The 15,636-nt window shown below is 39.1% G+C and overlaps 1 protein-coding gene across 11 annotated transcripts in view; it reads right to left on the bottom strand.

Moving 5' to 3' along the window:
* Positions 1-1,765: 1,765 nt before the first annotated feature.
* The window catches only part of Pam (peptidylglycine alpha-amidating monooxygenase), a 281,891-nt gene continuing 268,020 nt past the window's right edge, over positions 1,766-15,636 (bottom strand). For 3 of the 11 annotated variants that reach the window (XM_034521200.2, XM_034521207.2, XM_034521201.2), the window contains 4 exons: positions 11,703-11,756; positions 6,161-6,364; positions 3,271-3,324; positions 1,766-2,606 (listed from right to left, as the gene is read on the bottom strand). In XM_034521200.2, the coding sequence (XP_034377091.1) occupies positions 2,428-2,606; positions 3,271-3,324; positions 6,161-6,364; positions 11,703-11,756 (491 nt within the window). In that variant the 3' untranslated portion in view covers positions 1,766-2,427. The remainder of the gene's footprint in view (positions 2,607-3,270; positions 3,325-6,160; positions 6,365-11,702; positions 11,757-15,636) is intronic. The other 8 variants (XM_034521202.2, XM_034521208.2, XM_034521205.2 and 5 more) reach the window with 4 other exon arrangements.

The raw sequence follows: 15,636 nt of genomic DNA on the forward strand, positions 1-15,636 counted from the left end.
CACAGTAACAGATCTGCAAAACATACTTATCTATTCCATGTCTACGACTGAAGAATTCAAATTATCTTACCTGACATTATCCCTCTGAAGACACTTGGGGCCAGTTGTTCTCACCTTAATATTAAGAGTACTAAATGTTTGATGAACTCATGAATTATGGAAGTAATCAAGTATTATTTAATGAGCTACTAGAAAATCTGGAGTCAAATTCATTGTCCACGAGCAGTTGTCCCCGGCTTTTAGCGATCATTCTATTTTGATGAGTCTACTTTCTTTTCCTCATTTCTTTATATTTTAGCACTTTGATCTCTTTGTATCAATTAATTTGTCATAAAACTGCTCAGACAGGATCAGATGGACATATTTTAAAAGTATAGCAATTGGAGCTGATGGTCAGGTCGTGGGCCACAAAAGACAGCATAGTAAGTCTGGCTAACTTGTTCCATGTGAGAAAACCTGGACTGAATCCCAGCCCAAGTACTGGACTAATCCTGCTGTTGAGATAACAAGTGTTAAGATACAGTTGAAGAAGCTCACAAACATCCAAACCACTGTGCTTGTATTTACCACCAATTTGGTGGAAAGAAAAAAAGGAATGGTCAGAGTTGGACCTTGTCATTTGAAGGGAAAACATAGGAATCAGAAAAGTAAAGCTTTTACTCAAGACTGAGCTCAACGTATGGAAAGAACACTCCCAATCAGATCCCCGGTCGTGAAGGAATAAGATTTTAAACAATAACGTTTTCCAGCAAGTACCTTTCCTTAATATTTCAGTTATCAAGATGCCTGAAATCCAAGCAGGCATTTTGATGAAAGTGTTCTAGAGTCGGATCCTTTAAAAATAGACCTTAGCAGATTCTTACTAAGTTACATTGATGTGTCATTAAAAAAAAATCTCAAAAAAAGTAATCTGTAGTCAGTGTGAGGACTCCTCTATATTGTAAGGACCCTTTACCCTGGGTCAAATAATTCTTTCAGGGAGTGCAGGTAGTGTGGAGCTATGGTGATGGGCCCATTTGTGTTTGACATCTGAGATATAGGCTGTTAGTATTCCGTCTAAACTCCACCTCCCCAGTTACCTGGCAACAGCCAGGTATGCTCCTCCCCACAGTTACCTGGCAACTGCCAGGTATGCTCCTCCCCACAGTTACCTGGCAACAGCCAGGTATGCTCCTCCCCACAGTTACCTGGCAACAGCCAGGTATGCTCCTCCCCACAGTTACCTGGCAACTGCCAGGTAGGCGATCCACTATAAAAGGGGCTGCTTGCCCCCTCCTCTCTCTCTTGCTCTCTTACACCCTCTTACTCTCTTACCCCCTCTTTCTCTGCCCCCCACCCCCTTCCTCTCTCTCCATGTGGTCATGGCCGGCCTCTACGCCTCTACGTCTCTCCCCACCTTTGCCCTTTCCCCTGAATAAACCTCCTCCCCCTTCGAACCGCATGGTCTGGAGTGGTCTATTCTCAACAGCGGCCAGATATTTCTTACATAGGCCCCTTCCCTATTAGCTATTTCTACTATTTAATGTGCTATATGTGAAATATTTTATGAGGTTTCAAAGAGAATCTGGCTTTATTCATACAAGCATATTCTTACCATAGTTTTTCAATCTATCTTGGTCCTATGAAATCATCTTCTAAATTTTACTCAGAACATTTCTTTTGGTTGAAAAGAATGAACTAGTTGTACTCACTGATAATTGTGTAATTATTAAAAGATGCGTGTAAAATGTAAGCATGCAAAAAATATCACAAAAGTACACTCTGCTAATGCTCTGAAAACACTTTATTACACAAATTACATTCAGATTCTGAAAAATAGTGTTCTAACAGTGTAACCATCTAAAAATAAGACATCCCGGAAACACACCAACGGAAGAGAAATTTAAAAAAAGAATTTAAATAGAGACTTTTTAAAATTTCTCTCATCGCAATATAATGTTAGTGATTTTAAAAAAATAGAAGGAGATTTAGCAGCTTTTCGTCGTGTTGCAAAGTTTCTCTTGACTGCCACAGGCTGAGAATGCCGAACAGGAAAAGGCACCAAAGAAAGACACTGGCAATGGGTGTGGACTGGGAGAATACTGTGTTCAAGCAGAGAATAGGGCTATTTACATCCACAAAAAAAAAGTCTCCAAATGAAAACGAGCTGAACTTCCATGGGGCTTGGAGCGCAACCCGTGGAAGAGGAGGGCAGCTGCTCTACGCTATGTTCATATAAAGACAATGGCACTGGAGTGAACTGGTAGGAAACTCCTCACCTAGAAACAGAAGCCAACGGGGGCAAATGAAGTTAAAAAGGTGTGTACAGTCCCACACAGACGAGTACAGTTTACAATCAAATGCACAGAACTTTACACGCGCTAAAGGGAAAGGAGTCTGGGCATCGTGGTAAACTTCACTCGAGCTACACGGAAGGAAGCTTGGAGTTCAGGAGGAAGGCGCAGGTGTGGGCAGCGGGGCCGAGTACTCTTCTTCGGACTCACTCCCATCATCTTCGTCCTTCTCTTGGTCACTCCCCTCTGTGCTCACCCGGTCGAACCCTTTTCTGCTGTAGCCTTTCCGGCTTGCAAAGAAATTTCCTAGATTTAAGCCGCCGCTTCCTTTTCCTGAATTAAAAAAAAAAAAAAAAAAAAAAAATCGAATGCCACAGTATAGTTAAAAATTGCACAAACAAGTCTGTTTCCTTGTAAAATTTCAAACATTAAACAGAGACAGAAGTTGGGAACAAAAGAGAGTAGTTTTTTTTTTTAAAGATTTTTTTTTTTTAAGATTTTTTTTCCCCAAAAGATTTGCCTTACAGAACCAGATGGATACTACTCAACAGACTTCGTCAAAGTAAATGATAAAATCCTCAACTCCCCAGGAATATGTTTCCGCAGAGATGTTTCAGATCCATTTTCACAGTCTGGCTCTCTACAACTCTCCTGAATTGGCAACCCCTGAGCTGCTTTTCATTTCAATGACTCTATGAAAAGGTCATCTTCCCTAAGGCGAACACTGCCCCAGTACCAGCCACAGGAAGTTTACCAAAGACAAAGCCAACAGATGGGAGGCGGGAAAACGAAGGGGATGATACAGAATGGCAAATGAAAAAGCGAAACAGAGCCAGGTAGTGAGGTGAGGCCCACGAGCATTTCTGCTGGGACTCTAACTGCCCACTAGGTGTTGAGTTTTCAGAGTCAAAAGATGGAACAGTGCCTGGTTCTTTACAAGACACGCGTTCGCTGACTTTGAGCCAGACACGGAGATTCTGAAAGGTCACAGGCATACCTCGGAATCTTCCCAGGACTCTTCCAGAACTTGACTCGAGCTTGCGGTCATGATCTGCTTTAAACGAAACAAGACAAACAAACAAAAAAAAAAAAGACGACCCATTTGTAAATGTGTCTTTCACCCTTCTCTATCCAAGGGCTCAACGTTCAACATAAAATTGGGAATTTACAAGTGACTAAAAATTTTTATTTAAATGCAGTTTTAAAAGGGCTATATGCTACTGAGAAGCATAAAGAAGGCTGAAAATCGTGGCGATTGAGAAGTATATAACGGTAAACTCTTGTTTGTGTCTCCTATAGACTGTAATTTTGACATTATCATGCCTCGAGCCTCAGTTTTTATTTTTCCTCCAAGAAATGAGAGATCACATTCATCTCCCCATATCTGTGACATATAAGGGGGTATATTATACGATATGGTAAAACTGTGCTAACATCAATAATTTTTATTGGAGTAGAATTAAGTTAGCAAAATATTATATAAAATCTTGGAAACTTTTATTACAGCCATTTAGGGGTATCGTGGCTAAGCTTCCCCATTCTGTGAATGGTAGATCATGGCTAAGCTTCCCCGTTCTGTGAACAGTAGTGGACGATCCTGTTTTGGATTTGGTTCTTCATCTGAAACCTAAATTAATGGGAATGATGGGAAACCCTGAATAATTTCCATGATCTCAAGGTGAACTCAGACCTTCCCCTGGGGCTCCCATCTCCAAGATAAATCATTTTCTCTTTTTATGGGGTTGCAGAGCTCCCAAAGGACTCCTGCTGTCCCAATGGTATGTCTCTTCCTACATGTTTGCCGTGGCCTCCTCTTTCCTTCCTGGGCTATAACTCAGAGAAGCATTAGGGTGCAGGGCAGCTTCATGGAGAGAGCTAAAAGGCAGGTGGCAGCGGACAGGTAGAAAACAAGGCAGAGAAAGGAGGAGAACCGCCAGAAAGCCAAAAAATCAGACTCAGTTCCACAAAGACAGAGTGCATCCCTTGGCCAATCATGTGTGCTCCATGCCTGCTTTGGTGTCTGGGTGGAACAGCAGTGGATTACACGACTGGATCAGAGAAAATCCTTCAGGTCTGTTTTTTTTTTTTTTTTTTTTTTTTTTTTTTTTTTTTTTTTAAAAAAACTTAGATAAAATCCAATGGGAAAGAAAAAAAAAATCTTAGAAAATAGTGGCAGGCTAATGTACCATTGAACAGAATGCAACAGAATTGCATAGAATTACAATTTTCCTAAATAAAACATGGAGAGACAATGGCAATTTTATATGGCTCGACCTGGGCTGCAACCTTCCCACATAGCTTTATGTTGCAGTTCCATGTCACTAAGAACAAACAGGAAAACAAGCCTTCCCGACTCTCTGAGCCACTTCCTCTCCTTTTTGGGATCAGTATCCCAGAGTGCTGCCATGCGCAAAAGGCTTTATGTCCTCCTGAGATGCGTTATAGTTCTTACTACATCACCATCTATATCATCTTTTCTGTGTCACCTACTCATCTGTTTCTGTTTGTTTGTTTTTAACAATTATCTTATTGAACTGCTAGTGTGAAGAACTGCTATTTGTCCCAGGGACATCCATTAAATAACCACATACAACACGATTATTCTCTTAAACCTTATGTCTAATTAATTTCCTGGCTGTTTTTTTTTTATACTTATGATAGTTTCAGATAGTCTTTTTTTGGGGGGGGGGTAAGGGGAGGAAAGAGTTAACTATATTGTTTCAAAGATTTATTTGAAGTAAATAAAAAAGTTAAGGAAAATCTAAGAATCATTACTTTCACAACTTACTAAGTGGAATCGATTATGTTTCAGTGTTTTCTTGTGTGTCAAGGCTTTTCCCATGGGTACCCAAATCTCTGACATGGCTATCTGGACCCCTAACAAGACCAGATTTTGTTTCCTGACCAAATGTTGCTTCCCACACTGCTCCACAGATTTCTTCCCAGATATAACTATAGACTTAAGACCTGGAGGTTGCTACTCAGAGGTACATATAAGGATGGCATCAATTAATTACTTGAATATCCTGAATAGGTCTCATACTATGACAGTTATTTTTAAAAAATACTGACTTTGGTACTGGACCCTGCTTTTTTTTCACTTAGAAAAGGCTGGCTAATGGTCAAACTTACAACTATTCAAAAACCAAGTGGTTTGTTAGGTCATGAGGATTCTGGATAAAGCAGGGTCTTGAGAATGGTCATCTCTTTTTATTTCTCTATTGCCAAGATTACTCTTTATACTCGCTAATGCTATTATATTAATTTATTAATATATTATATTATATTATATTATATTAATGCTAGGACACATAGTAGGTCCTAGACACTTGGTAAATGCTTAATGACCATTATTACGCTATTTCATTTTTGCACAACCTCAGCTTTCACTCATTTTATCCATGAAGGAACTGGTGTAGAGAGATAAAGTAACTTGCCCAATGTCATGCACCTAGAAGCCAGAGCCCATCTGATGGGAAAGGAACACAGCCTCAATATACCCAGCCCAAGTATTTCGAGTGCTGCCTCATTCCTAATAGCAGGCATGTCCTTCCAACCCTGATCTGAAAGATAATTTATAGTGGACTTACAACCTCACAGCTTTCTATGGTGATATTACTGGGGCTTAAGCCAAATGCTAAAAGGCAAGGGGAGAAGGTATAGTATAATCAAACTACCTAAATTTCAGAGGCTCTTAGACTTATGTTATATTCAATATTAATTATAATCACTTTTGAGACACAGACAATAATATCATAAAGTGGTAGAGCATGTAAACCAGTGTTAGTCAAACCAAGCAGACAAATCATGGTGAGGTTCCTAATGATAATTAGGCCAGACATGTTTCCAAAGGCAGGTCCCAAGTTCAAAGGGCCCGTTTTACTTGCCTCCAAAGGCCCTTGATTTTTTCCACCGAATAAACATGGCAATGGCCAGCAGGACAACCACAGGAATAACCAGAAGGGTTGTAATGAGAACCACAGACACTCCCGAGCCTGGCTCTTTGATCAGTTTCTCTTTCTCTTGCATCTTCTGTAATTCTGAGGAGGTGGGTTTGTTCTCCACTTTGGGTTCAACAACTGCCTCGGCTTCTTCAGGGAAAGAAGAGTTCACAGTATGCAACTGATTGAAATATTTCAAACCCTTTCACCCACCCTGTCCCAGTCAAATCAACAATGGTTCTCCAAGAAGATGTTGAGACCACTAGATGTGGGGTCATGTTGTCATGTTGGTGTCTATGACATCAGCAGCAGTTCTGGTGACTACTATATAGTTTTCACCTTCCCAGTGGTAATCTTTGATCTACCTTTAATTCCCTCTTAAGTCCATAAAATATATATCATTTTTTTTTTTTTCCAAGTTTAAGATACACTTACAAGGTTAGGATCACACACTTCACAGTGGAGAGAAAGGACCTGGTGCACATACTGGAGTCAATCGTGGTTGAGCTCAGGTGTACTAGCTGAATAACTTTGGGCAAGTTAGTTATCTTGGTATTACAAAATCTCATTTGAAAAGCTGTGATACAATCTACTTCATTAATACTGTTAGATTTAAAGGTGGGACACAAAGAAGGTGTTTAATAAGTATTTGGTTCATTATATCTTTAGTTTCCGAATCACTTTTATGTATTGTAAAGTTTAAGTACTCTCTGTGTAGTTACAGAGTTCTAGACTGACAAAGACAAAAATCAACTGTCCCTTTGTATTCTTTTATATAGTTCTCAGCAAAGTATAAGTGCAATATATATCATTTCATTGGTAACAAATAAAACTTACTAACGCTCTGAGCCATGAAGAGGAGCTGGGTAGGTGTCAGGCTTAACATCCCATTGAGAAACAGATCAAATGAAGCTATAGAAGCAACTGCAGGGGCTACAGTAATTATTGACTTCAAATGAGTCTGGACTTTGAGCCATCCCCAAGAAACATGTGGGTATCTGGGTATAGCAAACCGTAATGTGCAACAGCTAAGGATTTAGCCAAGAGAAATGTTACATTCCTGTTTGCTAAAAGGTTTTCCAAGGCCTCCAGAATCTTAATTCCTTACTTTATGATTCTCTGCTTCCATACAATATAAAGTGCATGCTACAGACAACCTCAGCCCTTGACAAACTGGCAAGAATAGATTGTTTAACACAATTGAAACAATTGGTTAATGCTCTGTACATGTAGATGGTTTAACTGCATGCTGGACATATGTTTCTAAAATCCCTGAGGGCACTTCACATACAGTTTGTGATATAAACACATGGAGGAGTCACACTTTTTGGTTCAGTGTCTGAGCTATCTTCTTTCTCAATCTCAGCTACATTCACTGAACACTTGCACTGTACCGGGTCTTGCTCTCCTTGAAGTCACCCACAAAGCTTGTGAGCTTCTGTTACTGTTTTGCTGATGGTCTTAAAGTCTTCACTTTTTTCCCCTCTACTTTACAAAAGCAGAGACTACACTTTCACATGTTCACTTGGCTGGCTCTCAACATTTAAAGAGCATGAAAGAAAAAGGATTAGTCTACAGTCCTGACCACTCTTCTGCCATCTTCTTCATTACCACAGAAAATATATACGCAATTATTTTATATTTAAACTTGTTCCATATTTAAACAGGAAAAAATTTGCAAAAATGGAATAATGGGGTTAAATATCACGAGACGTATTTATATCCCGGTATTCAAGAATGTGTGTATTGCCTTTACAAGAAAGGCCTGCTTCTATTTGAAAGCTGTATACACTAGCAGAATTATTAGCCAGTATTTTCATTTTTAACTTCCTGCTTTTGCAACAATGCTTATGCCAATTTACACCCTGTATCATTGATAAGGTAAAGCCAGGGCTAGGCTGTATTAAATGGAGAGACCCACAGATGAAGCAGCCTAGCATTCATAGAAAGTAGATGAGATACAGCGATGAACTTGCTAAGTTACATAACCACTTTTTAGACATTCTTGGCTTCCACAGTTCTGGTATTTTGGATATAATGTACCAAAAATTCTTGATCATTCTAACATTTGGAATAAACTGAAATATGTTTAAGTCCTAAAAAGGTTCTATTTTTTTCTGAAGAGGTTCATTTTAAAATACCTCAGAGTCTCAGAAAGAAAAGCAACACTGCTATTCTGAGGGGACTGCATAGGTAAAATGAAAAGTCCAACACAACACTTACCACAAAAGAGCCTAGGAATCCCACTCAAATAATACATAGTCCAAATTATATCACTTCACTTTTTATCTGACATTTCTTTATTACATGTCCCCACATTTTGGAGCATCCCTGGTGAACAGGTGTGAAGACTCTAAAATTAGCCTGTGCCTGAGTTTCTGGAGATAAACGGGGAATAGAACATGATGCTCTCCTAGCATGTAAGATGCCACATGCTGCCTGCCAGAACAACAGTGTCTCACAGTCTTATAAATCAGCAGCTGTCACAGCATCTGGCCACACAGAAATAAACATGGTTTTAAAAGCTCAGTGGTATGAAGTATTGTTTTTTTTTTTTTTTTTTTTTTTTTTTTTTTTTTTTTTTTTTTTTTTTTTTTTTCCTTCAAAGCAATGCGTCTTAAAGGGGGAGTTATCTGTACTCCTTTGTGAGGGTAATCACAAAGTATTTGCATATCTCTATTATTTTATTTATCTGTTTACTTATTTTGTCTTTGCAGTACAGCATTTTAAAACTACACTCTTTAAAAAAAAAAAACTTTTAAATCCTATACACACTTCTGTTTATTCCAAATGTTAGAATGATCATGTATTTTTGGTAGATAACATCCAGAGTATCAGAACTGTAGAAGCCAAAAATGTCTACAGTGACATGTAACTTAGTAAGTTCATTGCTGTGTCATCTACTTTCTATGAATGTCAAGCTAATTCTTTCAGGCCCACAACCAATGTCATGCATGCAGCTATGTGTACGCATGTTTGCATGTGTACTAATGCACTTGTGTGTGTGCGTGTGCATGTGTATGTGTGTGTGCGTGTGCGTGTGCGTGTGTTTGTGTGTAGAGACCTGAAATCTTCCCCACACCCTGGCACCCACATGCAGACTTTCTTCTTTAATAAAAAGCAATTGGAATAATAAACAGTAACAGAGGCACATTATTAATGTAGTAATACAGCAACTGTTACCTAGCTCATAACAGACACAACTGAAGGATGAAGATTTTAGAAAACACATTAACATGTAACTTGGGAAAGCATTCGATCTATATACAGTATACAGGAGCTTCAGTCTCGTGCACAGGCCCTCTCAGCCTCTTCCAAAGGCTTTCTCAATAAGGCCGAGGAGGCTCGGTGCACTTGACGGCTTTCTTTCTTTTTTCTTCTCTCTGCTTGGAGACTGATCATGATTGTCACTTTCACCGGGTGCAAGGGGTGGAGTGAGCTGTGCCTTTTATTCCTGGTGACTCTATTTGAAATTTTAAACCCTTCCTGTAAGCTTTATGTCATCTCCAGGTTGCTTATTTCTGAAACTCGTTTGAAATGTTGGTTCTGCAACCTTGTTACAATGGCTCACTTAACATGAAGACTCCTGGGGAGAAGTATCATCAAAAGTAACTCATACTTACAGTTACACAATCAACAAACACTCATGCTGCCAACTATGAATTTGCTTTGGCCTTTGCTACAAAGGTTAGCTTCATGATTTCAATAAAGAATAATCTCTAGAGATCCAGCATGATCTATATTTCTTTTGTAATACACATATAATCTCATAAAAGAATGAGAATTATTTGCATTCAAGGAGCAGAGTATCTCCATTTGAGTTGGGATATTCCCGACTAGTAAAACTGGACTTTCAAGGCAGACATTTTAATAAAATTTATTATTTTGACTGCTGGGTTCTGCCACAAGACAGGGAAGTTTACCATTTAAATGGATTCATAGTTTTCTCTTCATCAAGCAGCCAAGGTGAGGTTAGAAGTCAGGATAATTGGGTGTGTTCTCAACGTGCTAGCTAGTATATCAGGAATGTTTTGGTGGAATATACTTAAACAGAAACAGACTAAAATCATTTAAAATTCTAGAGATTTCAACACAGACTGCAAATCATTCGTAACTTGCGTTTCTTAGAAGAATTTATAGTGAATGGATTGATGTGTTGATCAAGAGCACAGGATCTGACATCAAACAGATTTGCATTTAAAATTTGACTTAAACATGTACTGATAGCCATCCTTACTTAGTTCCTCACATGTAAGATAAAATATCACGTGGCTAATATAATGATTATATTTGATAATTTTTGTACTGTCCATGTAGAGTGTTCCAATAATAGCTGTTATTAACAGCAGTATCTTTTATATCACTCTTATTTATTTGGGGATAAACGTAACATCAATAATACTACGTAAACAGCAATGATTTAAGACTTGAGTCTGTAGTTGTAATAGGAATCCCATTCAGTATTGTTCCTGAGGTAGAATCTCTACAAATGCCAAACAGTGCAGTTTATTATTTTCGCTACAACGTTGTCTCGGCTCTCACAATGCTGAGGTGAGCCTGCTACCAGTTTTCCTTTCTGCCTTGTCAACTTCCTTTTTCTTCTGGCTTCTTCACAAGTCTTTCTAACCTACTTCCATGAGCAAGAAAACTAACAGAGATGCTTGGACTTCAGTCTGAACTTCTTCACCCCCGGGTGGGGTAGAGGCGTTAAATCTGAAGAATGGAATTGGTTTATGACTTAAACCAATTAACAACAAACACCAGTCAGAAGCCCACACATTGTTGAAAAAGTACAGATTCAAACTAGCTCTCAGGTAGGGAAAGTAAATTGACAGAGATTCTGAATAGAAACAGTAGCCACTCACCCCGAGCTCAGCTCATTTTAGATACTGTGTGTCAGTGTGTATGAGGATGTGGCAATGTATGCAGTGACTTCCCTGATGTCAGGTGCCCTGTCATTTCTCTCAGGATTACTACATTGCCTTTTACAAAGCCCCTAGTCAATCTTGTTGGCTGTGAGGTACTATGACAGGAGCTGGTGGACACACTAATGTCTCCTTGGAAATAGACGTTTTTCACTTGTGTACATGAAAGTTCATGCATGCTTTTCTAGCATACCAAAAACCTTTTTTTTTTTTTTTTTTTTTTCTTTCTACCTTACGTAAAGTCAAAAATACTTCACAATACGACTAGCTGAATTTTTTTCTTTCTGTGTGTCTCCGGCTCACAGGTTATAGATTTCTTAAGTCCTCATCCATATTCCATTACTGAGAATCAGCGATGATTGGACATCCTTAGGACTAGTTCCTTCAACACACAAAGAAGTCACCGTATGCAGGCTTAAGGACTCAGGACAAAGCAGAGGGCAGCAATGATTTACCACATTATATATATTTTAGCCTGATAATTTTTAAGCTGCAATCAAGAGCCTAAAATAATCCAACGAAATAGCTTTTGGTTTCACAGTTGAGAGAGGACTCTGACTAACCTTTGATTTCCTGGACCTCAATGCCAGCCTTTTTAACTGATCGATGCTCCGTTTCTGTAACAGCACAATAAGGAGAGAGAAGAATGAGAATCTAAAAAGAGCATTTAAAAACTTAACCTTGATACCAGTTTTATTCAGTTACATACAGTTCCAAAGTCTAATTAGAGGCCAAGATCTTGAGTCCTCTATAAATCCTTTTCAGGTAAGTTGAGGTAATATTTTTAATAACTTATTCAGAATAGGGTTTTCCTTTGGGAATTCATAATATTACACTGTTTCTGAAATATCAGGTAGCTCTGTTTGTTAGGTTCAAATGGCAGAGCTTGTGACAAAATTCTGTTTGCAATGCCCCCAGCTTCCCACTCACTCTTATCCCTCCCAGATGGCAGTGCTGGTGACAATGTCCTAAACAGAAGGTCTCAGACCTGGTAAACAGGATTGCTACTGGGTAAACAAAGGCTTAATTCAGCATTCCTCAGGCATCTGTTTACCAGGAACTTCCTCAATCTGCTCTCAAAGGTCAACTATCTAGGACAAGAGCATCTAATTCCCACTTAATCAGAACAGCCTGTGTCAGCTCAGAGGCCCCCTCTCTGCTGACTCTCAGATACAATCTACTTGCTTCTCCACCATTTTGCTTCTCTCTGTGCTCCCTCCCCCAGAGATAGCGTTGGCAGTTTGATCCCCAATAGACCTTTCTTTCTATCTGAGGAATAGAGCGGTTCAGGTCAGTGGTTTTACCACTCTCTTGCTTACATTGTTTCTCTCTGGTCAACGTCTTGGAGTGAAAGCTGTTTCAGCTGATGCATAAGAAACTTGAAGTGACAAACGGATACTATGGGGTTTGTTAAATAAACTTGCTTAGATTATTAAGTTATGTAAAGTAGAATCTCACAAACGGTGTGCTAACTCCAATCAGACTGGAAGGTAAGTAGTGTACTAACCAGACTTCTAGAAACTGTGAGGAAAAAAATTCAGCACCTTTATTGAAGTTTATTTTAGGGTTTCTGAGAAAACACTTCTGCTACTTAATGTTCATTCACCCAAACTGATCTCCAATGAGTCTCGATCCCCCTAACAAAGAATACACCCCTAGTGAGCAGCTCATGGGAGCCTCACAGGGTCACCCCACCTTTAAGTCCTATTCTACCATTAAGTCACCAGAAAAGGGACAATTCTGCCAAATGTGAGAGATGATCCTGGGAAACAGCTATTGGTAACAGCAGCAACACAGTTGTCTGTAAGAAATAACTCAGACACTATCTTTGCTACACATGTTTCCCACTAATCTAAGTATCGAGATGTGCATTGTCCTGTCTGTGTTTAAACTGTTCAAAGTTTTAGCTGGGGACTAGACCTAAAAGAGACTTAAGGATGGCAGTGTTTGTGGAATAGATCAATCTGAGACCTGTAAAACTGGTAAAATATTCTGTTATAGGCTGGCTCTCTTTTGTGCTTTAGCCAGAACCAGTCACCTGATATAAGAAAAAGAGCTTTTGCCTTTATTAATTTGGAAGTGTGTGGGGGTGATTCATCACTGGGAAGGCATATAACTCTAGTGTCACCTTGGATGAACGAACCTCTGTCAGGGAATTGCTCCATCAGCTTGGCTGTGGGTATGTTCTTGACTAAAGATTGATGTGGGAGATCCAAGCCCACTGTGGGCAGTGCCACCCTGGGAGAGGACTGAGTGTGTCTGTGTGGATACTTCAGGAGGTCCTGAGATCTTGAGGACTCTGACTTAATCCTGCATTATTTCCAGTATGGAATTTACATGGTAGCTTTATTGCAGTGTGAGAAATAGGTGACAGGACCTTGGAAGACATAGAAGTGTAATTTCGTGTGCAGCTCTATCCCCCTTTTCTGCTTCTTGGTCATAAGCTCCCTTGTGCCACGTGACACCGCTGCTGTGAATTTCTGTGGAAAGAATTCAGGACTGAACCCTCTGAAATAGTGAGCAGAATAGTTCTTTTTCTTTATGAGCAGTTTTGTCACATCTGTGCCAAGTTAGCTACTGACTGAATCTATATTCACTATACTCTAATCGGCTTCTTATCTCAGACTATTAAAAGTCCCTCAAAGATTAATTCAAAACTCAAAAGCTACTGAATACAGCATTGGCCAAATTGAGATATAAAGGGTACATTATATAATCTGATTGAAGGTTATAGACTCTTGATTTTACTTTTCTTTCAACAATTTGGTTTCTTTCCTTGTTCGGACTTTAATTTATGCTATTATCAACATAGATTTATTAATCAAGTTTTTGTGTCCTTTTAAATTCTTTACCTAATATAACTATCTGCTGCAGCTTTTGATACCAAAAATTTATTACCCTTAAATTCTTTACTGATTACCATTGTCTCCTGTTGCTTAGACTCCAAAATAAAAAAACAAAACAACAACAACAACAAAAAAAACGATTCCCAACAATAAAAGAATTTCTGGGGGATTCACCATCCCTGACCTCAAACTGTACTACAGATTAATAGTGATAAAACTGCATGGTATTGGTACAGAGACAGGCAGGAAGATCAATGGAATAGAATTGAAGACCCAGAAATGAACCCACACATCTATGGTCACTTGATCTTTGACAAAGGAGCTAAAACCATCCAGTGGATAAAGGACAGCATTTTCAACAAATTGTGCTGGTTCAACTGGAGGTCAGTATGTAGAAGAATGCAAATCGACCCATTTTTATCTTCTGTACAAAGCTCAAGTCCAAGTGGATAAAGGACCTTCACATAAAACCAGATACACTGAAACTAATAGAAGAGAAGATGGGGAAGAACCTTGAATACTTGGGCACGGGGGAAAAGTTCCTGAACAGAACACCAATGGTTTATGCTCTAAGATCAAGAATTGACAAATGGGACCTCATAAAATTGCAAAGTTTCTGTAAGGCAAAGGACACTGTCAATAGAACAAAATGGCAACCAACAGATTGGGAAAAGATCTTTACCAATCCTACATCCGATAGAGGGCTAATATCCAATATACACAAAGAACTCAAGAAATTAGACTCCAGACAACCAAATAACCCTACTAAAAATGGGATACAGAGCTAAACACAGGATTCTCAACTGAGGAAACTCGATTGACTGAGAAGCACCTAAAGCAATGTTCAACATCCTTATTCATCAGGGAAATGCAAGTCAAAACAACCCTGAGATTCCACCTCAAACCAGTAAAAATGGCTAAGATCAAAAACTCAGGTGATAGCAGATGCTGGCGAGGATGTGGAGAAAGAGGAACACTCCTCCATTGTTGGTGGGATTGCAGACTGGAAGTCAGTCTGGCAATTCCTCAGAAAATTGGACATAGTAATACCTGAGGACCCAGCTATATCATTTCTGGGCATATACCCAGAAGATGCTCCAACATATAACAAGGACATATGCTCCACTATGTTCATAGCAGCCTTATTTATAATAGCCAGAAGTTGGAAAGAACCCAGATGTTCTTCAAGAGAGGAATGGATACAGAAAATGTGGTACATTTACACAATGGAGTACTACTCAGCTATTAAAAATAATGAATTCATGAAATTCTTGGGAAATGGATGGAACTAGAAAATATCATTCTGAGTGAGGTAACCCAATCACACACACACACAAAAACAACAATAACAAAAAACACATATGGTATGTACTCACTGAAAGTGGATATTACCCCAAATGCTCGGAAAACCCAAGATAAAACTCACAGACCACGTGAGGCTCAATAAGAAGGAAGACATGTGGTCTCTTAGAAAGGGGAACAAAATACTCACAGGATCAAATACATAGACAAAGTGTGGAGCAGCGACTGAAGGAAAGGCCATCCAGAGACTGCCCTACCCAGGGATCCATCCCATATATATATAATTAAGGTAACCAGACACTAAGGTGGATACTAAGAAGTGCTTGCTGACAGGAAACTGATATAGCTG

This window comes from Arvicanthis niloticus, chromosome 17 (genome assembly GCF_011762505.2).
Source record: "Arvicanthis niloticus isolate mArvNil1 chromosome 17, mArvNil1.pat.X, whole genome shotgun sequence".
Taxonomy (NCBI): Eukaryota; Metazoa; Chordata; class Mammalia; order Rodentia; family Muridae; genus Arvicanthis; species Arvicanthis niloticus.